The 25,348-nt window shown below is 42.4% G+C and overlaps 2 protein-coding genes across 12 annotated transcripts in view; one reads left to right on the top strand and one right to left on the bottom strand.

Moving 5' to 3' along the window:
• Positions 1–4,157, top strand: part of FBXO38 (F-box protein 38) — a 39,017-nt gene extending 34,860 nt beyond the window's left edge. For all 5 annotated transcript variants that reach the window (XM_060271713.1, XM_035105226.2, XM_035105228.1 and 2 more), the window contains 3 exons: positions 998–1,101; positions 2,136–2,249; positions 3,502–4,157. In XM_060271713.1, the coding sequence (XP_060127696.1) occupies positions 998–1,101; positions 2,136–2,249; positions 3,502–3,680 (397 nt within the window). In that variant the 3' untranslated portion in view covers positions 3,681–4,157. The remainder of the gene's footprint in view (positions 1–997; positions 1,102–2,135; positions 2,250–3,501) is intronic.
• Positions 4,158–5,751: 1,594 nt separating this feature from the next.
• HTR4 (5-hydroxytryptamine receptor 4) overlaps positions 5,752–25,348 on the bottom strand; it is a 173,207-nt gene continuing 153,610 nt past the window's right edge. For 5 of the 7 annotated variants that reach the window (XR_009557164.1, XR_009557162.1, XR_009557165.1 and 2 more), the window contains 3 exons: positions 10,294–17,105; positions 6,708–6,817; positions 5,752–6,541 (listed from right to left, as the gene is read on the bottom strand). Coding sequence is in view for 1 of the 7 variants with exons in the window: in XM_035105230.2 (XP_034961121.1) it covers positions 17,018–17,105 (88 nt within the window). In the remaining 6 variants the exon portion in view is untranslated. Of the gene's footprint in view, positions 6,542–6,707; positions 6,818–9,299; positions 17,106–25,348 lie in introns of those variants that run through there. The other 2 variants (XR_004691944.2, XM_035105230.2) reach the window with 2 other exon arrangements.

The raw sequence follows: 25,348 nt of genomic DNA, 5'->3' as shown, positions 1-25,348 counted from the left end.
ATTGACAAAGCAATCAGTCAAAGCAATTTGAAAGGCACCCTAAGCCTATAACTCCTTGCAGCTCAAATTGATGTTTGTTTTTTAAAAAACCCTTCTCCGTTTCCTTAGCATTACCAGAGTGGAGTCCATAACCAGCAATGCAGTGCTGAGGGTGCAGGGGAGGAGAGGGTGAATAAAAGATCCTTTTTGTGAACTGGAACAGCAAAAAGGAGGCAAGACAGGAAGCAGGGAATAAACCTAGGAAATAAAAACAAATGAAATGGGGTGAAATGTAAGGCATTCTGGAAGTGAGTCTGAATAGAGATGGGGGTCAATTTTTTCACCATTTGTCATTTTGGGTCCTGAGTCAGCAAGTGGATTTGTAGATTATTTAGTCTTTCATGCGTGCCCCACAGTTCTTCTGCTGTAACCGCCAATGTCTCTTCATCTTTTTATGCCTTTGTAAGCACATTCCACCATCTCCATAGTTGTAAAGAATCTGTTATTCGCCGTGTCCCAGACATTTCTCCGCCTCTTACCAAAGTGTTTCTGTTGCCAACAAATAACATTTGGGTAGTCACTCTCTGCATCAACAAAAAAAGTCTCTTTGATATCAACAGCAAATTAGACTTCCAAAGAAGTTACATTGAGCCTAGACTTTTCCACTGTTGTCATCTCTTGGTTGATTATTACTGCTGTAGGGCTCTCAGAATCCAGTGGTTCCTTGGGCCTAACAGATCCCAGATTTACAGGTGGGGAGGATGCAAAGTACCCTCCTCCACACAAAGCATAGAAATGCAGTGGGCTGCCAGAGGTGGAGTTAATCTCTTTTTTGGTAACCCCCCCCCCCGACTGTGAAATTCCTGGTCACCTATGTTGACCAGCCAAGTGGTTAAAAACAAAACTGCATTATAACGTCTCTTTCTCAGACAGAATTCCATATTTCAGATATTCCATATTTCTCAGATAGAATTCCATGCTTACTCATATTTGTTGTTCTTGTTTTCCCCTCCTCCAGAGAGCTTATTAAATACGAGTTCTTCCCTGAAGCCACGCGAACAGAAGATGACCTGAAAAAATATACAAAGTACCCCTGGGGGAGAGACATGTACACATTAGAAGGTGAGCAGTATGGAGACGTTTATATTCTGTTTCTCCAGAAAATACTTGTTTGAATTCCAACAGATATCGGGGTAGTTGAAGTCTCCCATGCCATGACTATATTTATTATTTTTAAATTTCTATTCCACCCTTCATGCAAGGATCACACGGCAGTTTACAATATAAAAACACAAAATACATTACATCATAACGAACAAAAACTGACACCCCCAGATGCAGCTTAAAAGGCCATAGATTGTTAAATTAGCCAAAGGCCTTGAAGAAGAGGAATGTTTTTGCCTGGCACCTAAAGATCTGTAACAATGCACCTGTCACTCAGACTCATACATAACTTGGATTGAGTAACTTTATCCAAAACTGCATTACACTCTAGAACTCGGATAAGTAGGATGCAAAATCAGCTCAGTCAGTACCTAAATTGGCAAAAGAGCAAAAATTCTGTCCACTCTTTAACATGAAAACCCCATAAAGTAGGATAGCATTGTATTTGTTGCATGAACAAGTAAAAAATACACCAGATAAGCAGAACTTTAAAACAATTGCTTATTTTTCATATTGGCTATTGTATCTCTCCTTTTTGAATGTTTGGTAATCTTCTCTTGGAAGGCACCATCCAAGTCCTTGGGTGTCTGTAGCAGTAAGGTCACTGTTCTCCTACCATTTTTACCCCAGATACTCTCAATCTACTTTCCATGCTGCAAGTCATGGATTTCTTCACAAGTGGACACATCCTTTACATATAATGCTCCTCCTCTTCCCTTCCTGTTTAATCTATTCCTTTTGAGCAGGTTATACCCCTCAATTTCTGCATCATCTCATGTGTGATGGTCAGGTGTGTACAGAGATGGCAGGCCCAGTGGGTGCACTCAATCTATCCACCTCAATGCACACATTTTACCACTGATCAAGTACATGCACACAGCTTGTTCCCTAGACTGGGCTTTAAAGGCGGTTGTAGGTTGAACAGAAGGGATTACAGCTGATGAAGCAGCATGAAAATGTCCTTACTTTCTTTCCAATTACCTTTGCCATAGGTGTTGTGGATGGCGCCCCGTACTCTATGATAACAGATTTCCCCTGGTTGAGGTCTCTCAGAACTGCTGAGCCTAATGGCTATGCCAGATATGACTTTGAGGATGATGAAAAAAGTAAGTGAATGCAAATATCTTTACTGATGTAGAACATTTGTGCTGCCCATCTGCTCAAAACATACCCAAAGCAGTGCCCACCTTTGACATGCAGTAAAGCTTCATTGAAATCAGTGGCTATCTGAGAGAAGGCCTTGTGTTCCTCCTTGTTCATTCAGATCTGGGAGTGAAGCTTTGCTCTGTATTCCAGCAAGTCAGCAGTTACATTCTGCTAGGGCTCAGGGCAGGCTCTGGAATGCACTAAGCTAGGTATGGAAGGCAAGGTGTCAGCATCAGGTGAAGACAATTTTTTTAGAAGGATATTTCCTAGTTGCTGAGTAAGATAAGGTGGGGAACCTTTTTCATATGGAGGGCCATATTTCTAGGCAACCTTCCATGGGCCACATACCAGTGGTGGGTGGGGCCAAAGTGGACGGAATAGTTAATGTAAATCTTATCATTGTACAGTCGACTCGTTTTATACATACCTCCCTGTCCTCCATCAATGCAAGGAAGAGTCCATTAGAGCTCAAGGACACATTTCAGCTGGGCAGAAAACGTGCAAGGAGGACCTCGAGATCCTTTCTAGTTCTATTGTTCTCCAATTCTGTGGAAAACAACACTAAAGCAATGAAGCTCAGTCAGGGCAGTCTCGAGCAGGTCGCGCGCCCTGGTGCTGAGGGGCGGAGATCGCTCCGGCGCCCTCGCAGGGCACAGCATGGTTTCCACGTGGCTTTGCCGCGCGGCGCCCTGCCTACCAGCCCGGCGCCCTGGCGCACCGCGCCACCAGGGGTCTACCTGAGAGCCAGCCCTGAGAGAAAGGTGGTTAAAAAGTGTCACAGTATGTGCTTGGGTGAAAAGAGAGGACAGTCACACATGCCCTGCTGACAGCAGTTGCTTCAAATGAAGGGAAAGTTTATGTTAAAAGTCGATGTTGTGGGCCAGGGTCACCAGCATGGTCATGTTCATGGCAGCAAGCTTCCCACCGAAACCTGGCTTGAAAGAAGCACTCTGTTGTACCCAGTAGAATATGCTTTGGTGTCCACAATGCTTTTTCCAGTTTTCTCCAAAAAGATGGTGACCCTTGTGCACGATTAGGCTGAATGGAATAGCCATCCCCCCGCCCATTTCTTTGTATTGCTTACACTTCAGTTTGATGCTTATGTTTGATGCTTATGCCTGAGAAAATACCCCTTGCTTTTTAAAAGCGAGTATAAATTCCATGGATAATTCCTTTTGCTTCTATTTTCTTTTTCTCTCTTTATATTTTTAGCTACTATTTATGCTCCCCGAAGGAAAGGACAGCTATCAGCTGACATCTGCATGGAAACCATAGGCGAAGAGATCTCTGAGCACCGTCAAATGAAGAAAGGTGTCTTCCAGAGGGTGGTAGCCATTTTCATCCATTACTGTGATGTCAATGGGGAGCCTGTAGAGGATGATTACATCTGACTGGATCAGGCTTCAGCCTTCTAGCCCGCCCTTCCTTTTGACTGGCGTCGCCAGCAAAGAAAGCAAGTGGATTCCTTCCACTTACCTTAGTGCACTGAGGAGTCTTGGAACTTGTGTGCTTCACAATTGCCCCAATGCCTACTGGGACAGAGTTTGTAGCAAATGTATAATGAGAAGTTGCATTGTACACTGAGGACTATACGTAGAAAAATTATTCTTCCTGAAGTTGACTTTATTTCATATGTTTATATTAAGAAATGTAATTTAAAGTTCCATTTTAATGAAGGCAACTAATTATGGCAAGGGAGAAAAGTTTGATTTTTTTTTAGCTCAATTTATTCATAGCAGTATTTTTTGTTTGCCATGGGCAACTTTCCATATGCTACGTTTGGGAGTCACAGGATTCTTTTAATCTGTGCCTTTTTTTCCTCTTGAGTATCCTTAAGAATCCATTCTGAGTAAATCTGTTGAACAGTCTTTGAGTCTCATGCATTTTTCACTGGGAACTAAATCAGAGGCGCTAAGCCAATTAAAGAGTGACAGAAGTGGGCTGGGCGTGATCTATAGAAAACAGTCAGATTAAATGCAGACACACAAACTGAGAACTTTATCGAATTTCAGAAAGTTTGTGGGCCAGAGTGCAAGATAAAGCAATGCATTCAAAAATGGTTTCTGTTGCAGTTTCCTCCAAGATACACTGCCTTTCTAAAAAGATGCAAATACACTTGATAAAAAATATTGGCTAGGTTTTTTTATAGTATACAATGGCAAGAAAAGAGATGGGACTCACCTTCCAATCCCATTGCTGATATGCTATTCTGTGAATAAAAAACTCAGAATGTCATAAACCCCAAAGATGGAAATTATAGAGCAGTGCATCATCTTTTGTCTCAGTACCCTTGAGATACCAGATTATGCAAGCATTCTGGGTATTTGCATAAATAAGATTGGCAGTTATGTGGAGTTATTTATTGACACAGGAAGGTTATTTAATCAAGGTTGAAGTAAAAGATCCAGCCGTTTAGTAGTAATTGGATATGAACACATTTCCTGTTCAGCAAATGGCTGGAATCTAATCTTATTTCTTCTGTTTCGTGCATCTCTAGAGAGCTTATCTCCCTGCATTTTGCTGAAAGCTGTGTTTTGTGCATAAATTAATGTGTCTGAGTGAATGGATATGAAATGCAAGAGGAAAGGCCATACAATCAAGGTCGTGTGTTCTTTGGAAGCACAGAATTCAGCACCCTGAAAATCTCCCACTTCCATGGATTTTATATTTTTGGTGCATGCATTCATATTTAGAAAACCTTCACCCCACTGCAATTTTGAGAATGAAAAGCACCCATTCTCAATTTACAACTTCCTAACAGGGCTTTGCAGAGCCACACCTTCAGCCCTGCTGCATGTGGCAGCCACAGGTGGTGGTGTGGGGCAGGACAATTAGGCAGCAGTAGTCATATTGCCCCAACCCCCTTCCTCAGGACACCCAGTTTAAGGTTTTGCACTGGCTTCTAGCAGCTGATATCCCACCAGCAGATAGAAAGAGGGGTTGCATCCAATGGGAAATAGTAGAGCTGGATGGAGGGACAAAGTGGGATGCAGTCCATAAAATTAAAAGAGTTAATGCAACAATATTAACCTCATTACATTTAAACAATAAAATTGGCCTTGGTGAATAGCTCCCATTGCCTGCAATACCAATTTGAACTCCAGGAACCATGATGAAAGGATATTTTCAAAGCTTATTTAAAGAAGAATAGAGAGTGTCTGCCTAACTTTTCCCCAGGATAGAATTCCACAAGGAAGGAGCCATCACAAAGATGACCCCGTTTCTTGGACCAAGCACCCAAATAGATTTTCCTGCTGGGCATCTCATTGGGTCCTCCAGTGTAGAGCTGAACATATAGGTGAAGAAAGTTCTGTTTAAGGCTTTGAAAGTAACCATCAAGTTCTAAAGATGAATAGCTACTGACTTTTCGTCTCTACTCACCTGAGGACTTCCCCCCCCCCCCCACGCAACTAGTGCTGGAGCTTTGAATAAAAAAGAGTTCCATCAATTCGAATGAGCTGAGAGAGGGTAGGTCATTAGAGTGAATCAATTCTATTAGTTCCTAACTGTTGAGGATCTTTAAGCTGCATATATTCTGCTACACATCTACTGGCAGATTGAATCACCCAGTTTGCAAGATTTGTGGGCCTGCATCCCTCAGCACACATGAAACAGCTTTGCACATTTCTGATGGAATTTGTTGAGTTCACTCCTAAAGCCCGCAGATTTCCTGTACTGTACAGTCCTGTTACAAATAGTTTCTAATTGGATGGGCTGGCATTGTGTTGAGGATTAAAGAACTAGATCAACCTATATTTACAAGTTCAGTGGAAATTAACTCTTAAAGCCAACATATGTTTCAGACACTGTGAGGCTATACAACAGCAATTAGTTTTCCAGACCCACTGGGTGTAGATGAGACAACATCCAAAGGACATGGTGAGGATGTGTCTATTCATATAATCAATTGGTACATATGTTGTGCAACTGCTTGATGGTCTCTCAATTCTGGGTTGAGGTTTAGCAGTTGCGAAAATTAACTTAGAATTCAGAGTCTTAATATTTCTGCCAAAGAGGGTAGATTCTAGGGATGTGGCAGTTCTCATGTCTGGCTTTGATAGGCTGAACTGACTGCAAGGTGACAAAAATTAAGGGCTAGAAATCTACACTCTTAACCACTGATGGCAGTGGTTGGACACACTGTCTGACCATACTGAGAGACTAAAAAGATGCTTACCTGAACACTTGGTACACATTTACAGTTATATTTCGACTGATGTCTCTCCAATCTTCACAGCAATTTCATGTTTATCTGCACAGCAATAAATAGATTCAGATTTATTAGGTGCTGTCTTAGCTGGAAAGAGCCTTTTTATCTCTTCAAATGCAATGCTTCCCTGATCTACCAGATTGTGCCTATTGACATACCTATTGACACACTTTAGAACTCAAAAAGGTTATAGTGAGATAAAACTTACATTTTAAGAAGCCATGTCGATTCTCAGGTTTCTCAGCTCACTGGTAGTTAGAAAGACAAAGGCCAGAGTTGAGAGTTGAGTGATGTGAGCTAGAAGCTGGAAGCAGCTGGCTGGGAAGGCAGAGAGACAAAGTGATGCTTGATTTCTGTTTGAATTCAAGGCTGCAGCTATTGGGGTGTTGTTGCTGTGATCCCCTCAGTTGTAGGCTCAGATGGTATATATGTTTAAATAGAATAATAGAATTGCTTAGTTGGAAGGGACTTTCAGGGTCACCTAGTTCTAGTCCAACCTCCTGCAATGCAGGAATCACGACCCTGACATTAAGAGTTGTGTGCTTTACCAACTGAGCTGTCTACGAAGACACCGCATTCTCTGCTGTACTTCATTCCAAAGGAAACGCAAACCCTGGAAAAGTGCCTGGGACCCCAGCAATTTTGCACCACTTGGGAAAGCGGGGATGGCATGCAACAGTATTAATGTGCAAGTATTTTTATGTATAACACAATGCTTATAACACTATCTTTTTATGTGCTGGTTACTTTCGGAAACCTGGACTGCATACTTGTATGATATGTTTATAATAGTATACCTATAATAATACATACAATATGTGAAGATTGTATTTTTAGTGGAACTGGCAAAAAACACAGAAAAAACTGCATTTCTTTTTGAGATCAAGGAGTGAGATATAAATTAGAAAACATCTGCAAATAAGTTTGATATCAAGCTTAGATGATGTCCATCCCTATTTTGGGAGTCTAGCTTCTAAATATAACCCCCAATAGCTGCAGAAGATCATATATAAGCATTAGTGGTAACTAACTTGAATAGATCTGAGGATTATCTGTCTGCATAATCTATTCCCTTTCAAATTGTGAATGGAATTCAAGCCTCAGTAAACGAAGAATGCAGTCTGCTTGATTTACCCTTTAATCTTCTGTTTGTTTAAAACTCTTCATAAATATGTTGCGAGAGCGGAATCCTGCATTCCAGCTACAACAGGGATATCTGCAAAACATTCCTGACGTGATTGAAAGTTTTATCATTGCAGATCTCTCCCTGGTACATAACTTTATTAAAACTAATGGATCTCCAAGAATAAACATAAAGGGTTTCATGTTTTTGTCCAATTGCATAAGAAGTCTCAACAGTAGCCAGAAACTCATCTTTTATCCAGACAAAATAAATTATAAAAAAAACCAGCTGTCAGTGCACTGCCCCGTTCCACCCCTAGATGTAGCTGCATTACAAAACTTTAAATCACTTACCTGTATTGGCTTTGGGGTTTTAAAATATATAAAACTGAACAAAAATAACAGAATACTAAAGTTAGCTACAGGATCACATTTTTGTCTTGGAGCTGTACTAGAAAAACACTTTATTTTTATTTTGTCAAAGATGCTTGCCTGTAATGCTGTAATCTTTACCAGTTTGCTCAGAAGTACCGTACGTCCTATTGAATTCAGTGGACCTTATTGCTAGGTAAATAGGGTTAGGACTAATACCTGTAGTAAGAATGTAGTGTGTACATGCATATATGTCTAGGATCTTTCAGATGCTTACTGGTAGGTTTGTGGGCGTTGTGTGTGTGTGTGTGTGTGGGTGTGGGTGTGTGCCTGAAAGATGATTGTTGGAACCTAGACACTGTATTTATTTGCTGGGTCCATTAATGGGATTAACTCCTGTGAATTCATGTAAAAACCCTAACTGCCAAGCATTCATGGAGTGAAAATAAGCAGGCAAGGAAGCCTGTGCTGAAGTACCAGTATTAAATTTGATTTTGCTTTGGTTCTCTGCCACACTCATGGCTCTCTGAGCTTAGGTGGAGAGAGATTATATTTTCATTTTCCTGCTTTGCAGCTGAAAGCTTGGTTAGTAAACATACTTTGGTGTCTTGTATTATACTTCCTGAACTATTATACTTCCTGTAACTATTGCATCAAATCTGTTATCTACTAAATAATGTTCATGGGTAAGCTCCCCAGAACCACGTCACTGGCAGGAGATGTATCATCAGAGAGCTGAGTGGGCAGGTAAGATAAATCCTGCATTTGGGGAAAAGTACAACCTAAAATTCCCCATCTCTCCAGAAACTGTTATTAGGAAAATCACAGCAAGGCTGGCAGAGTTGTGGTGTTATCAACCAGTCTTTTCCACCACTGATTGATTGTGAAACCTCTAACTCAAATGCGGAATGACTGAAAGGCAGACAGCAAGGATGTAAGAACTGGCCTCAGGGGTGCCTCTTTCCAGCCTGTTTGCCTTCCAATGGTCCCATTTAGCTGTAGCAGGAACACCCACAGCAGATTATGGCATTATAGAGGGAGAGGGAATTGGCCTGGGAGGAGGTTGTGTGCCATTAGGCATCCCTCCCATGCATGTGCTCCCAGCTCAGTTTCCTTCCAACTTAGAAGGCAATAAGAGTACATTCCTCCAATTGTTTTTCACATGGCAGGCCCAGTGTTCAAAGGAGTGGCCCCAGCTCCATGGAGCCAAGGAGGGTGGGTAGAAGGAGCAAACGAACCTTTTCCTTTGCAACGTCCTCCCACACTGCAAAAGATTTTCAGTACATTCAGTAATTGGCATCTTGTCTCCATTCAATGCCACCCAAAATCTACTACCCATCATAGTACATCTAATGGTAGTGTTGGCTGTGTTATATAAATGGACTTTCTCAGGGGAGGGGAAGCTTTTTCTGGATCCTTATCACCCCAGTCCTGGAAGACCAAATCTGACAGATCTGCTGTGCTTTGAAACCCCTGGGACTTCAAAGCACCGGGTTGTTTGAAAGCCCTTTTGCAAACAGCCCTATACTGCTCTTTGAACTGTCCCCAAGCTGGTTCTTGTAGTTCAAAGAGAAGCATGGGGCTATTTGATGTTGCAGGGCAGATGACCAGTATTAAGAGTCTCGGGGCCAAAGTTCCTTAAAGTTCCACCTGACTCCTTATGCTTCACTTTTATCACTTAGACCTCAACCATTCCTAGAAAGCACGGGGCAAATGAAAAACCTCTCAGACCAACGCTTTCTATGCATGGGATGAGCAGAAGTGTGAACAAGCCTGATATCTGCTGATGGGACACTTTTGGTGGTCACCTGTCATATGGCTGGCCTTCATTGGAGGCTGAGCCTTTGGTATGGCAAGCCCTGTTCTATGGAAAAAGCTACCCGTAGAGGTTCAGCAGGAACACTCCCTGACTTCCTTTAGACATCTTCTGAAAACTGCCTTATTTAGACAGGCCTTCACAATACAAATTTAAAAATCAGATAGCAAGTGATGGGAATGACCCCTGTCTAAGACCCCAGAAAACTGCTACCAGTTAAGAGCAGACAGTAGTGGGCTAGAAAAACAAATACCTGGTGTAATGCAGCTTCCTAGGTTCCTGACTCTGTATGCATAATATTGTTAGGCTCATGCTGCTGGAAGTGAGGGATAACAAACTAAGAACATGAAGATCTGAAATAGACTGTATTAAGACCCACCGTTTTTTCAAGTCACAAGATGCTTAACCCAGTGTCCACAGAATTGTTCTAACATGCTCAGTTGCCCTGTGGACATGTTGGGCCTTTCCATTGTTTGCACTGTACCTTTTGAGGTTTTCGTTCTGTGCTGGTGTCTTCTCTTCTTTCATTCTGTAGCTAGATTTGAGCCACAACTTCCTGGGTCACAGAGGCCAGACATGAAACTTGCTTACTATGTGCCTGGAAAGCAAACTGAACAAAAATGAAAGTTGCATTATTTGGTTTCAGAGGCAGTGCCAGATTTTAGGAGGGCCCTGATTAAATACCGGGGGGGGGGACCACCTTGGCACTTCTGGTAGACCCTCCCCCCAAATAACTTTTCCTTTTAGTGAATGCTGCTGCAGCTGTTCTTTTCCTGGTTGTTACTGCCCATCTTCCGATTGCCATCATCATCCCACTTCTCTTTCCTTTCTTACTTTTTGAGGAGGGTTGTGGGGTTGATCTCACCCCAATGCCACTGCCACCACCTGCCACCTCACCACTCCCATCACTACTGTGGGTAGTGGGTGGCTGGTCTGCTAGCTGGAGCAGGTGAGCAGCAAGGGAAGGTGCCTGCCAGCAGCAGCAAGTATGCAGAAGCCCATCACCATTTTAAATATTTTCTGAAAATGAGAGTGGAAGTGAGCTCAGCTACTAAAAGGGATGTGGGACGAATGAAGACACTCAAATAGCAAGAGGTCTACCTGCTATGTGCTCCACAGTACTCCTAGGTACAACCTTTGGGACTGTGGAGCCAAAGTGGATGTACTTACCGGTACTGCCAGTCTCATCATACAGTAAGTTTTTACCATTAAATAAAAAGTGTGGCTGGGTGCATATTTGGCACTTCCTAGCATGCCACAGCTTGCGGCTGTGTGTCCTTCACAGCTGCCACCTGTCTGCCAGTTGTCTGAGCCCTGAGCTAAGTGTGCGAGACTCAGATCTATGCCCCTAATGGGGCTAACATGACCAGTATTCCGCCTTCAGGCTGGTTAGTCTTCCTGTAATTCTTCTGGCTTGCAGCAGAGAAACTAAAAATAGTTCTTTTCAGGATAACAAGACAAATGTGTGATCTTCCTAAACTCTGCCTGGAAATTATCAGTTGAGAAAGGGAACAATCAATGAGCTAAAGCCTCATCTAACTATTAAGCTAAGTTGACAGATCAAAACACTTTCACAGATTCCTACGGAATGACTATTTTACAAGCACTAGAAGATTCTGTAGCCATCTTTGGCTTTCTGCTAACTCTATTGTAATTACGTTCAACAAATGCCACGCATCTGCTAAATTTTTCCAACGCCTGACTGCTGTCACATTTCTGTTTTATGGATTGTGCTTGCAGCATTAAAAAATATGCGTATTGTGTCTAGTACATAAAAAAAAGTGCTATCCCTTGATCACTTCAACCAACACCCTTACAGTTAAGCAGTTTCATTTGGGGTGAGGGAGGACACATCAAAAGCTTTTGCCTGATCAGACTTTTTATCAATAGCCTTGGGCTCATTCATGCATTATAACTAGAGTCTACTCTGCAGAAAGCAATAGGTAATTCAAATAAATAAATAATAATAAGCACCAGACATAATGTTTCGTGCTCCATTACTGTATTTAAACAAGGGGGGGATCTTTTCTAGCGAGCCTTCAACGGCTCAGAAGAAGGAAAGGAAGGAAGGGGTGAGAGAGGGAAAGAGAGAGAGAAGAAGAGAGAGGGAAGGAAGGAGGGAGGGAGGGAAGAGAGAGGGAAGGAATAAGCAACCCCATGTTTGTTGCTGCTGCTGCTGCTGCTGCTGGCTGGCTGGCTGGCTCTGGCAGGGGCAAACGCGGCTGCCTCCCGTTCTTGAGAGAGCCGGCGGCTTTCGGGGCACTGATCCCGCCGCCGCCTCTCGCAGGGGCAGGCTTGGTAGCCGCGGTTGGGAGAGCTTCGCTCCATAAGATGCACACACATTTTCCCTTCCTTTTTAGGAGGGAAAAAGTGTGTCTTATGGAGTGAAAAATACGGTAACTACAAGAACCTCTCTGGCAATCCTGTTTCTCAGGGTCCACAGTATTCCAAACCCAAGTGACATTTTGTCCTAGCTCTAGAGAAACTTACATATTGGTTTTGTGTCTGCATCTCTCTCTCCTTTGCTGGATCATGTATTTGTATGATCTTCTAGCATACAAATGGCAACTGGAGAAATGCAAAAAACCATGACTAGACTTACCACCGGTGAGGACACCACCCTTATGAAGAAGAGCCGAAGAGGTTGTTACTTTCAGTTTAGGAAAAGACAACTAAAAGGAAGAAAACAATCATTGATAGTGATGGGAAGTGGAGAGACTGAATGGGCTTTTTCTTAAGACTACACATTTGAACTCTCTCAATGAAATTAATTGGCAATGAGCTCCAGGTTGATAAAAGAAAGCTCTTTGTACATTGCTTAATTAACTCATGCAATGTATTACCATAGGATGTGTGATGGCTCTAGCTTTGATAGCTCACAAAAAAAACACACCCACACAAGTTCATGCTAAATGATCAACCATTAATATTGAGAGATAAATGGAACCTCTCTTTTTCAACAAAGTATAAGGCTGAATCCAGATCCCAAAGACAAGCTAACCATCACCACCAGATCTAAGGCACAAACAGCAGGGGGCTGGTTAGGCAGCAACACCTCCAATTGTGGAATGAGTGCGAACATTTGCAGAGTACCTTTAAAATCAACATCCCCACACATCAGGACTCCATATGGTTAATCACTGCTGGAACTGTGTCCTATATGCATGACTTCTGACAATTGTACAGTGTGCCAGGTTTTAAGTATATGATTCCCCTTCAAAATTAAAAGCTTTGAAAGCATGCATTTCAACACTGAATTATATTCCTCATCTCTTCCTTCCCAAATGCTAGTTCAAAAAAGGATTCTACTTTATGGCACACCATTAGACTGACCGCCTGGTGCACAAAAACTGTGGCAGTCACTTAGCTGAACCTCACACATAAGCCAGGCAATCTCTACCAGCTTGTACCCCTGGCATTTGAGAAGCACATATCCATTTATTGCTTTGCATCTTCCAGACAGGGCTGATCAACTTCTAATTGAAGTGTATGACCTCTCCTCTGCACTCCTGTTCAAATCTTCTGCTTTAGATGCATCAGTCTTCTGTCTGTGAAATGCATTTATTAGATTTCCTTTTACCATGATTTAGAAATGAACAGAGCTTACTGAGAATGGTGCAGTCAGTGCTTCTGTACCGTATCTTAACAGGTGCCTGTTATTTCCATGAAGAGCTAGGGTGTTTGTCCCAGATCACACGTAGGAACATAAAATCTAGGAGGCATTGTTACAAACTCCTGCAAAAATCAGTGCTGGCATTTCAGTTTATCACCACAGCATCCAACACATTTGCTTTTTCAATGGGATTCATTGTTTTTCACTTTATGCCCTATAGAGAATAGACCATGAGAAGAAACAGATCACTCTGAACAGTTGCTATAGCTGGGAAGAGCTTTGAAGAATGACCAACACTTGTCAATAAAACACTGCTTTATTCAACAGGAAATCATGTCCTCCAAATATGTCAGATAAAGGAGTCTGCACTTGTTCACAATAATATAATTCAGCCAAGCTTACATATGAGCTCTCATTGGCACAATTCCCAGACCTAATTTTAATGAAATCTGGTTTTCAGATTATTGGACACAGTATACATCTAAAAAAACAACCATATAGGTAGTTTTTAGACATTCAGCCAGCCAGTGCTCCCCCCCCCAAAAAAAATGTTTAGGGGTGCTCTCATTTTCCTACTCATGTTGAAATACTGCTCCTCAATGAGGCCAAACTTAGATTCACAAAATGTTTAGGGGTATGCGTGCCCCTGCACCCCCCCCCCCAGAAAAAAGCACTGCATCCAGCCATGTAAGAGCTGCATTATCTCCAAGCAGGGCTGCTTGGGTAGGTCTTTCTCACGGAATCTCTACCTACTCCTGGAATGGTGCTCATTCCATGAGAAAGATGCAAGCGAGTATCGCCTCTTCACATGGTTTGGTCATTTCAGCGTTACCCCAGTCACATAGGAGCTCCTTGTGAGTAAGTGGCTCCCTTGTGGTTGGGAGGAGGAATAATATTTCAATGAAAGGTGAGAATGGCTGGATTTCCTGATGAAAGCAATCTGCTGGCTGTCATCTGACAGGATGCAGGGCAGCAGAATAAAGGCTAACTTCCAGAATTGCCTGTAGAGGTGGAGGCGCAGGCTAAGGATGATGTGTAATGTGGTGGTAGTGGCAGCTTCCCCTCAAAAACAAAACAGCATTGGCTGGCCTTGTGGGGGGTGGGGAGGAAGGTTAAAATGTAAATTTGGCAGCTGGTATGTCATTGTTACAGGTTCTCTAGTTTCTGCGACAAGTGTGAAAGAAGTGAGTCAGGCAGTCTCAACGCAGGGCCACATGGGTGGCCCATTTTACCTCCTCTGGCTTTACAACACTGGTGAGATCATGCAGTCTAGTTTTCTCCGGGGTTCATAAAGCTCATGCCCCTGCTCACTTCCCTTTGGGTATGGCAGCACACAACAGCGAGCATGCAAAATATCCAAAGGATTTTCCCCCACCTCCAGCTGGGTTACGTTAATCTGTAAAGCTAGTTGCACAGGCCTACCCAGCATAATGAAGTACGCTTCACATGTGTACAGCAGAGACTGGGCACACTAAAACAACACTCTAAATCCCCATACAGTAGTTTGGGGCCAGCTGCACAAGCAACAAGTGTCTGCAGAGCAACACCAGAGTAAAAAGCCATAGACTCATCCTCTCAACAAGAGTAGACCAATGAAATGTCCTTTAAATTGCATTTGTTTTGTTATAAAAACTGTCTTTTCCTCCTCCTTTTAAAACAATGAATAGCTGTCACATGGCAACAGAAAAATAAAACTGTTTTTTAAATAAACAAAACAAAACACTACTGAAAATGTTTTAGCTCCTAAACTCAGAAGACGTCCACAGGAAAATAAAAATTCCCTTAAAATAATAAATAATGTTTTTCTCCTATACACTTAAAAACACCTGTACATAATTATACAATGTAACAAAATACCTGTTGTCCAGAGCAAGGTTGTCATCTTTAGGTTAGATCTTCAGGGAAGGAGAATACAGATCCATGCTTGGATCTGCACATTTCTCATGATATGAAAATCAAACTCCCAGAGTCCTTCGGTCTACAGCAAAGCTGATAAACATAACATGCAAAGAAAAGCAGAGCTACCACAAATAAGGAAGGCAGTAACATCTGCATGCAGGAAAGTGCTGACATAAGCATGGCTGACATCCTTTTCGAGGGACAGTTGTACAAGGAAAATATCTGAAGTTCCAATAAAGCATTAGAAAAGAAAAGAAAAAACCCTGCAAAGGTGCTCGGGGTCTCAAACCAGGACCTCCAGTAGGCTCCAACATCTTGCGACCAAGGCAGCATCTCTACTGAAGGAGTTGTGGGTACCACATAAACAGCATTACAGGTCCCACCAACTGACACAGCTCCTAGGCAGCTGTCCTAGCCTAGGGAGCCAATGAAGCCTTGCCTGGCTCAATACAGCCTTAGTCTTGGACCTCCTCCTCATTCTGAACAGCCCGTCTCCTACCAAGATGGCCATTCCAGAAGGCCTATTTACTTGTCTCACCCTTCTCATGTAAGCAGCAGCTGTTGGCACTGCAACTGCCTCTAGTGCCTTCTTCCCTGTCTTACATTATGTACCTGCATTCCCAACTGGGTGCCTGCCTACTCCCTAACTGAGGGCTCTGCTGCTGTTACTGCCTGGGGTCATCAGCAAATACTGATAAACCCAAAGACACACAAGTAGCTACTGGTCCATCACACACAATCCCTGAGCCACAGAGCAAAATGGGGCAAGTAAATGAGTCAATCGGCTTTCCAAACACATTCTTCAGCTATAAAGGGTGGTCAAATGTACACGCACATCAAGATGGCACTTAGTGAACTATTATAGGTGAGTTATTCCTTTCTTTAGGGTTCTGCCTCCTGGCTCACTCTTCCTTCATAGCAGCACTTCCTTCATAGCAGCACTGTCCAGATGAAGATCTCATTGACAACGTGTGAGGGGGCAGATGGAGACATCTTAGCGATAGAATCTGTGACCGTTCATCGTTTAATCTTCACATTGTGCACAGTAGATCAGTTTGGTGGGAGCTGCAGGACTTCATACCACAATCAGTTCCATATCCCTAGGCCATAACGTAGTTCTCCTTGGGCTATTCGTGCTCCTCAATATATTTTGGTGAGGAGACATACTAGGGTGGGGGGGTGGGGACATGCATAGCAAGACTGCCACTTTTCTTCTTGCACAGCTGGGGGAGTACATTTCTTGAGTAAAAGCTCACAATTAAAAACAGCTGAGAAAAATAGTATCAGTTCCTTGTTTCTTTTTGGTTAAGCAAAAGTGTGGTTTGATATTAGCACTTCAAGTCAAATTCTGGGAGAAGATTCATATTGTTGCCACATAACAATACAAAAGAGAGAGACAGAGAGATGTGTACGGACACATCTGTTGAAGCAAATGCAAGAACCATCAAGCATGTTGCTTACTGTTTGCGCACCACATGCAAAGCACTATGACTTTTCCAGGCATCACTCTGCAGCAACAACAACAAAAAGGATCTCCTTCCTTCTCTCTGCAGACTCTGCCTAATCCTTCCAGTTGGTAAGCACATCCTTGCTATTGGTGCTGATGTCAAATCAGAACATTGATCTGGCATCAGGTTCCTGGTGCACCATCATCTTGCAACTGTCCTGCATGGCAGATCACATTCTGAGACCTTAGTCAGAAGCAGGACTCTTGGGATTCTGGGTCATTATGGATCGGAAGCTTGTCATGTTCCTGGGGTTGCCCATTGTACAAGACTGTATACCTACAGAAAAGGAGGAAGGGAGGGAAAGACCATATTAAAACAAGTGCAAGGAATGCCAGGGGCGGGGAGAGCCTTTCTGAAATGCCTAAGCAGGGTGTCTCTTAACAAGCTACCTTGGGGGGGGGGGAGCCATGACTGGTTAAAGCGATATAAGAGTGCTTTAAATGTATCATGTGAATGTGACGTAAGAACATGTGCACTAAACTACTTGGCTGTGGAGAATGACTTTAATCTGAAATGTAGTGACTAAAAGGAAAACCAAGGATTTCTAGTTATCCTGCATCATTTGGATACACAATTATCAGACGCAGTTAGCTGTACAGATTAGCAAAAATATTTATCCTATTTAGTACAAACACAAACTTTCACACTCTCCTATATAGCCAAATTGTGGGCATATCACCTCAAAGGATTGGGCCCATAAGGGAACCCACCTTAATAAAATTGTCCTTGCAACCTGGTCAGTTCCAAAATTTAGTAGCAGCACTTTTTACAGGCCAACTCTGCTTGGTGTGCCACATTTGGTGTGTGTGTGGGGGGGGGGGCTGATACAAGCTCTCTGGTGCACTGCCCAGTCTGACAGGGGCAGTACTGAAATATGATGGCCATTTGTTGTGGGAAGAGGCTCTAAATTGAGCCCAGAGTTCTACTCCTGCGCCAACACATCATCACATGCTGATTTTCTATTGGGAAGGAGGTAGCCATCAGGCTTAATCTAGACACCTCTTTCTGCTATCAGTACACAAACCAAGATGGAAGCAGTACAGTGTTGATCCTCTATTTTTGGGTGGTTGGAGAGAAAAGCACCCAAACAGTACAGGTATCACCAGCCAGCCACACAGATACATCACTTATGAGTTAAACAAGAGAGGTAGGGAGTGGCTTAAAGGCATATGGGTACTTTCTGCTAACCTGTAGGTAAAAAAACTTAACTAAGGATACTTCAAGTTTTAACTAGATAGTCTCCTACCCCATTTCTGAATTCGAACTGGGGCCCTGGGGAAACTTATGGGACAGAAGGTGCAAGGTATAATTTAACAAAAAAAATCTAGAAAAAAGTTGGTGACAAGTATTATGGCTCGATAATCTTCCTGGCTCACATTTTCTTAAGGTGCAAATATACAGCTCTAGAAATCAGTTCCACCTGGCTGCTGCAATTTTAAATAACACCCACTGTTTTTCACACTTGCCATCTCGGTAAGCCCTCTTTCCCTTGGTTTTATGAAAAAGAGAAAGTAAATAATCCCCAATTCTAATGATTCAGGCCTACAGTTAGCAATTGCTTAGGAGCCCAGACTAGGCTATTTTAGTAGATGTGTTGCCTTGAAATAAGCCTTCCACCATCTGTTCAGCTCTATAATTACAATTGCAAACAACATAATTCACAATTGCATCATAAGAACACAAAGCAGAGAGATTAGGATGACTATGTTTGTTATTGCATGCTGTGAAGCATCTGTTTCTCTATCATTTTAGGGCACAGGTGGGAAGCAAGCCCTGTTGAGAATAGCCTCTGTTTTTTATGACCAGTCAGTGGTTCACACTGGAAGGGTTAAATGTAGAAGTAACTGCTGGAAGCAGCTGATTCGACACAATCATACGTACATCAGTTAGTGAACATGAGGCACTTTAAGACTTGTACATCAAAGAACATGGCTCATCTGCTCCTTCAGAGGGAGTCTAACCCCATCCAAGGGAATCACCCACTAACAGCTCCTCAGTCTTATAAAGGTTCAGTTTACCAATGCCAAACATTGGCCTAGCACAGGCATAGGCAAACTCGGCCCTCCAGATGTTTTGGGACTACAACTCCCATCATCCCTAGCTAACAGGACCAGTGGTCAGGGATGATGGGAACGGTAGTCTCAAAACATATGGAGGGCTGAGTTTGCTTATGCCTGGCCTAGCACATCCAGTGCCACACCTGCAGGTGTAAAGGAAAAACAGAGCCACGTATCATCAACATACTGCTGACAATTATTTTTATGCTGATGCTGATGGTGCTCTTCTTACAAAGTAACTTGAAGTGACTCACAAAATTAAAAACAAAATTAAAAACATGGAGCCGAACAACCCCAAGTACCCTCTGGAGATAACCATCCAAGCAGGAAGACCCCAGGTTCAATCATGCTTTAATCTTTTAAAAACTGAATTTCAGGATTTTTTAACCTAATCTCAACCCTCCACTGCCAAGTTATCTGAGAGCTCTCTTTTTTACCTGTAGTCCCAAGGTTCTATGATCTACAAGGTTTCGGAGAAGAGACAGGCACACTTATTATGAAAAGAAAACGTACGTTTTGACTTCCTCTGCTCTGTTATGAGAAAGCAAACCTTTATTAAATATATTTCCTCACCTTCTTCCACTGCTGAAAGTTTACTGAACCTTTTAGTAAACCTTTGGCAGAAAAAAGGAAGCAGAAGAGCAGACATAATTAATATTAAGTCTTACTTTGTTGTGACAGAGTAGAGGAAATCAAAACGCACTGCTTTTAATAAATCGCTCTCTCTCGCTCCCTCCTTTTGAACCAGAGCAGCCTGAGACTAGTGGGTTTTTTTGCACAGTGTATTGTGGAATGCTTGGACCATAGCTGCCAAGTTTTCCCTTTTCTTGCGAGGAAGCCTATTCAGCATAAGGGACAATCCCTTAAAAAAAGGGATAACTTGGCAGCTATGGCTTGGACAGACCTGCTGAACTTTGTGACTCATAGGAGTCTAAGAACAACTTTCAAAAATTGTCAGAAATAATTTAACCACATGGGCTTTAAAAACTGCACAAAAGAGAAGTGTGAAGAATCATTTTGCAATACCTTCCCCTCACAGTTTCTTCTCTAGCTCAGTCTTAGGCACAAGGCTCTCCACCCCCAAAATTAAAAAGCTGTGTGCATGCACAGGGAAGCAAATACATGTATGCATGACCACAATTGACCTCAGACTTGAGATTGAAACCCAGGATTCAGACATAATGGAGCATTATTGATAATAGGATGTTGAGGGAGAAGACTAGAGGGGAGGAGTACTCAGATCCATGGGACATCTAGTCAGGTAATTTTTAAAAACAAAGTACAATCTATTTTTTTAGATTTAGAAATGAAGCCAGGAGCCAATAATTACAGGGAAAGTTAGCTAAATTCAGCTTTTTAAAAGTCTTGCTCACAATTCTAAGATGTAGTACCAAGATAGAATTTTAGGAAGCTGTAACTTTAGCATCACATACAGGACACAGTCAAAACAGTGATGGTTCAAAGGGCTATTTTGCGCGGTCTTTTATTCATCTCACTTTTTTCCATTACCTAATGCAGTCATTAAATCTGCTTTTCAGAGGGTCAGAGATTACTTAGTAGTTTATCTTGCCTTACTTTATCCCAGAAACGGAAATAGCTGTGGAATTACGGCTGTTACTCTACAGTCTTGAGACATTTCAGCAATCGACAATAGAAATAGTTCTTTCCGGAGTTGCTTTATTTTAAGAGTCAGACAATCCTCCCATAGCTCTAAATTGCTGCAGCATAACAAAACCCCATAAGCATTAGAATACACTTCTGTCAATTCCTCCACATACTTTGTGTCATCACAGATTGTTTGATGCAGTATTAGCTATAGCATGAAGCCGATTTCAAATACAGAAGTTTTTATGAGAATTTCTCAGAGCTCACAACCTCCTGTTGAGCATGAATCATCACAGAAAGCTCTCTCTGGGAAATAGCAACATGATCACTCTCTGACGACTACCACTTCTGGCTTCTTTTATTTCTTGCGCTCACTTAACTCCCATCAAAGCAATAAATTGGAGGACATTCTGTGAGTCTGCAGTCCCTTAATGGTGCACAGCCCGCCCACCTCTCTACAGAGTTCGGTTGGGGGGGGGGGAGTTTCCACTGATCACCAGTAATTACTAGTTTGTGGTGCTGGTGCTGAGTCACCCAACAGCACATTCCCCCTTATTCTCAAGGCAACTCCCAGCTGTTATGCAGCAGCAGGCCGGATCTCACCTCTTTGGGTGTGGGAGGATGAGGCCATAAGTACAAAGTGGAGGTGCTGACTCGCTCAGAAAAAGAAATGTTCAAAACTCATATGCGTATGTGAACCAGATAATCAACCCATCATAACATTTGCAGTCTTGGGCTGGAACTAGGCATTTCTAATGACACAAGGTGCCTGCTGAAAAGGGCACAGTGAAAGCCTCCAGGTGCTTCAGGAGGCTATGAAGAGAGGGCGGATAGCCGGCTCTTTCAGAATGTGTTAAAAACCAGCTCTTTGCATATTTGCTGACAAGTAGGAAAAAAACCTGCTTTCTTAGTGGCTTACCCACTCAAAAGTGGCTTATCCACTCAAAAAGTGGGTGGGTGGGAAAGAACAAACGTTTATATTCCTGGAGAAAATAGCCATTTTGTTTGTTTTGCTTGCTGAGTGAAAGGATACCATCACCTGATGGGATTTAAAAGTGCCACAGTCTTTGTTTCTTAGGAAAATAGCCTCAAGAGAAAATCTGTCTCAGTACCTAGCTCACATTTCATATGTAGGTTTTTATCAGTGTTGGTGATTCCATCATTAGATTTGAACTTGCTCATTGTGGCCAACAGTACTCAGCCTCCTGATCTTCCATAAATTTACAGAGTCTTTCTAGCTTATTTCCCAATTTTATATATTATGATTTTATTTCCTAATTTATTCTAAGAAATGGAACATTAAAGATAACACTGACAGTAATTTTTTGAACATGTGTGTCTAGTGTTGACAACTCCTCCTCCACACACCAGTTTCCTCAAAATATGGACAATGAGAGATATTCTGTTTCTTTCTTGGGGGGTGGGGGAGAAATTTCTCTGAAATATTCTGGTGCTAGTTGCCCCTTAACAAATTGGGGCCTGCCAGGAAGTGTGGCCAGCAGAAAGAGAGCCCTGTGCACAGAGTGGAACCGTTTTAAAGAGTGGTGGAGGTGAAGGAAAACCTTTTGCCACATTATAAGACTAAGTAAGATAGCTGAGGACGTGGGTGGTGCTGTGGTCTAAACCACTAAGCCTAGGGCTTGCCAAATGGAAGGTCGGCAGTTCGAATCCCTGCTACGGGGTGAGCTCCGGTTGCTCGGTCCCAGTTCCTGCCAACCTAGCAGTACGAAAGCACGTCAAAGTGCAAGTAGATAAATAGGTGGGAAATCTGGTGGGAAGTTAAAGGGCGTTTCTGTGCGCTGCTCTGGTTTCATCAGAAGCAGCTTAGTCATGCTGGCCACATGACTCAGAAAAACTGTCTCCAGACAAACATCGGCTCCCTCGGCCAGTAAAGCGAGATAACTGCCAGGGGTCCTTTACCTTTTTAAAGATAGCTGACAGCTCCCTTTCAGACATTTCAGAGACATCCTCCCACCCCGCCACACTCCTCACCACCTGAATAATCTTCTAGGATCCAAAGAATGGACCAAAAACAGTCTAGTAAGATGAACAGGAGAATTGAGCTAAGTCAGAGAAATCCTTGGAGACAGGGGGAAAATACAGGAGAGAAGAGAAATTGGAATTCATGGCCAACTCTCCTTTTAGGCTAGTCATGGGTTTCTCATCATTGGGAGGCAACTGCCCTGTATGGAATATGAATCCCAATTGTCTAGTTTGGATGCTGCTCATGTCTAAGCAAAAAGCAAACAAAAGCCCAGCACTTGTGTGTCTGCTGAGGGATATGGCTGTGAAAGCTCATTTAAGTTGCTTAGTAGAGGTTAGGAACTTGCTGCTCTCGCTGCATCCATCACAGTAATCATTACTTAAGCCGGGCAGTTTAAGCATGAAGGGAAAAGAGATTTCTCTGCACCCCCACCTGCTCTCTCACCTAGAGATAAAGCAGGGGGCTTCCACTCTGTCTTTTCCACTTCCTTAAAACTACATTTTTTTGGTGGAGTGGTTCTGCCTTCTGCATCTTCAAGCAGGCTACTGAGCTGCAGCATATGCTGTTTGTGCACAGCTCCTGTTCATTCCAGTCCAGTGTGAAAAACTGTCCCCCTGATTCTCCCCCTCTCCCTCTGCAATCCTTTTAATGGCACCTGCCAAGATACAATGTCTATGGCAGCTGTCTGACTCCAATGCCCCTTCCCTTTGGAAATCAACATTCCCAGGTTGGGAGGCAATAGCTCTCAACTGAACAAACCACACCAAAAGACAGAAGAGCACTACTAAGGGCATTTACACCTGCAGTGCTACCCTGACTCTTTTTTAAAAGTTGGACACTCTGGTCTGTGAAGAGATGGAAGAGCCACAGAAAAAACACAGAAGGTCCACAACTGGATGTCCTGCAAAATGTGGGTGGACCAAGCATGGCTGTTGTGGAGTGAAAGCACTTCATCCAAGGCTATGAAATTATTATTTTTTAAATGGCACAATGTTAAGGATTCTGTCTCCAACAGTTTGTTTGTAAAAAGAATACATTGTAATAAATTTTGTTACTGTTACTCTTTTTCACAGTGCAGAAAGTTCAGGAGTTCTGAAGCAACCTCCTTCCCCCCGCAAAGAAACTTGGTTAAAAACTTTGTTCCCTGATCATTTTAAATATATTATTCCCCTTGCAGCCCTAGGTCCTAACCCTAGACAGCTTCCCTGCTCTTATCGTTTTGTATCTGCATGAGGTTTTAATGCCAAACCAACACCTACCCCTTCTCTCAGAAGCTGAGTTGTGTTTTGTGGCTGACAACTTTGTTCATCACGTACTGATTGTTCACAGTCATTTCGTAATATCACACCGCCAACCATTGTCACAGGCCCCATTGCCAGAAATGAAATAAAATACGGATTCATAGCAAGCCTAATTAGAAGAGTAATAATAGGTTTTCTGCAGCCTTCTACTGCCTTAGAAATTACACCCTTTCCCAGGAGGAGGAATTTACCGCTACCCACATATGTAATGTGGAATAATCTCACAATATGTTTAGTTAAGCTAAAGCAAGCTAGTTTAATTCTGTAAATACTACGTTATCAAAGAATGCAACCAGGGTAAATAAACAATCTCAACAGTAAGAAGTATTATAAAACTGACATAACTGAGCTTTTCATTTCCTGAAAATTAAAACTTGTTTTGTAAAGTGTTTCCTGGATCTTTCTGCTACTGGTAATCACAAAGAACAAGGGTTTTTGCTATATCGGATCACTGCTACAGCACTCTGCCTTAAAAACTGGGCAATTATATAAGCAAGCAAGGCTCGACGGCAATAACTATTCCTGGTTGTTTGTTTTACAGGTATCCTGTGTCTGACCATGGAGGTTAGGAGCAGCTGAAAACCTAACCAGAAGCAGGCCACATGTCAACATTTTCTTACAGGTCTAACCTGCAACATCTCTGACATGGTTCATAGCCAATATTGATGTATGTTGCTTGGTTGAGAGTAGCCAAGTTAGCGTAGGGTTGCGAACAAGTGTGAAGGCAAATTATTATTCTTTTCCATGCACCTATTGAAATATTTGGAAAATAACTGTGTGTTATTTTCAACGCACAGTTTTCTGGTAGACATCCAAATCAGCACATAGCCAGAAGTTACAGGTGTCTGACCCTTAAGTGCCCTAAGAGTCCAACAAGCAGATGGTAATAACATAGCAAACCTAGAACTAAGTTACAGTGTTCCTCAAGTTCATGGATGCATCAAGTTGTTCAATACTCTGGTTGTCAAAACAAACAGAAGCTGAAGGTGAGCCGAACCCTTTAATTAAGAAATGCTACTTCAACAACGTCCTGTAATTGAAGCAGATGAGACTGTGTTTATTACACCAATACAAATTATGATCATTAGCCCAGTGGTGCAAATAAAAACTCAGTGACCCATTCCAAGACTGCCAGCGGTCTTATTATTATTATTATTATTATTATTATTATTATTATTATTTTGTTAAAAAGACAGTATGTTTCATGTTACTAATCCTTTGGGCAATGGCTTTGAGCAACTTACACTTTAACCTAAGGGCTATATTGTTAATACATATAAGCATTTTAAACTAAAGTAAGTCCCCCCTCCAATGAACACAATAAGGAGAAGCCAGATACCCAGCTAATCTTTTTAAAACCCAGTTGCCATGGTTGCATTCACAATCAAGATGCTCACACATTCCAAAAGTGCCTGTCTTTGAGACTGATATAATGCTAAAGCTCGGAGGATTTAAAAAAAAGTACTAGAGGATAGATGTGCATAGCATCCTTTCACGCAGAAGATGTACTAAACATTTATTCCAAGCTATGCTTGGATAGCTACCAAATGAATCATATACTTTGCAAATCTG

The sequence above is a fragment of the Zootoca vivipara genome, chromosome 2 (assembly GCF_963506605.1).
Source record: "Zootoca vivipara chromosome 2, rZooViv1.1, whole genome shotgun sequence".
NCBI lineage: Eukaryota > Metazoa > Chordata > Lepidosauria > Squamata > Lacertidae > Zootoca > Zootoca vivipara.
Note: the sequence above shows the minus strand (reverse complement) of the source record. Positions and strands in the feature narration are given on the sequence as shown.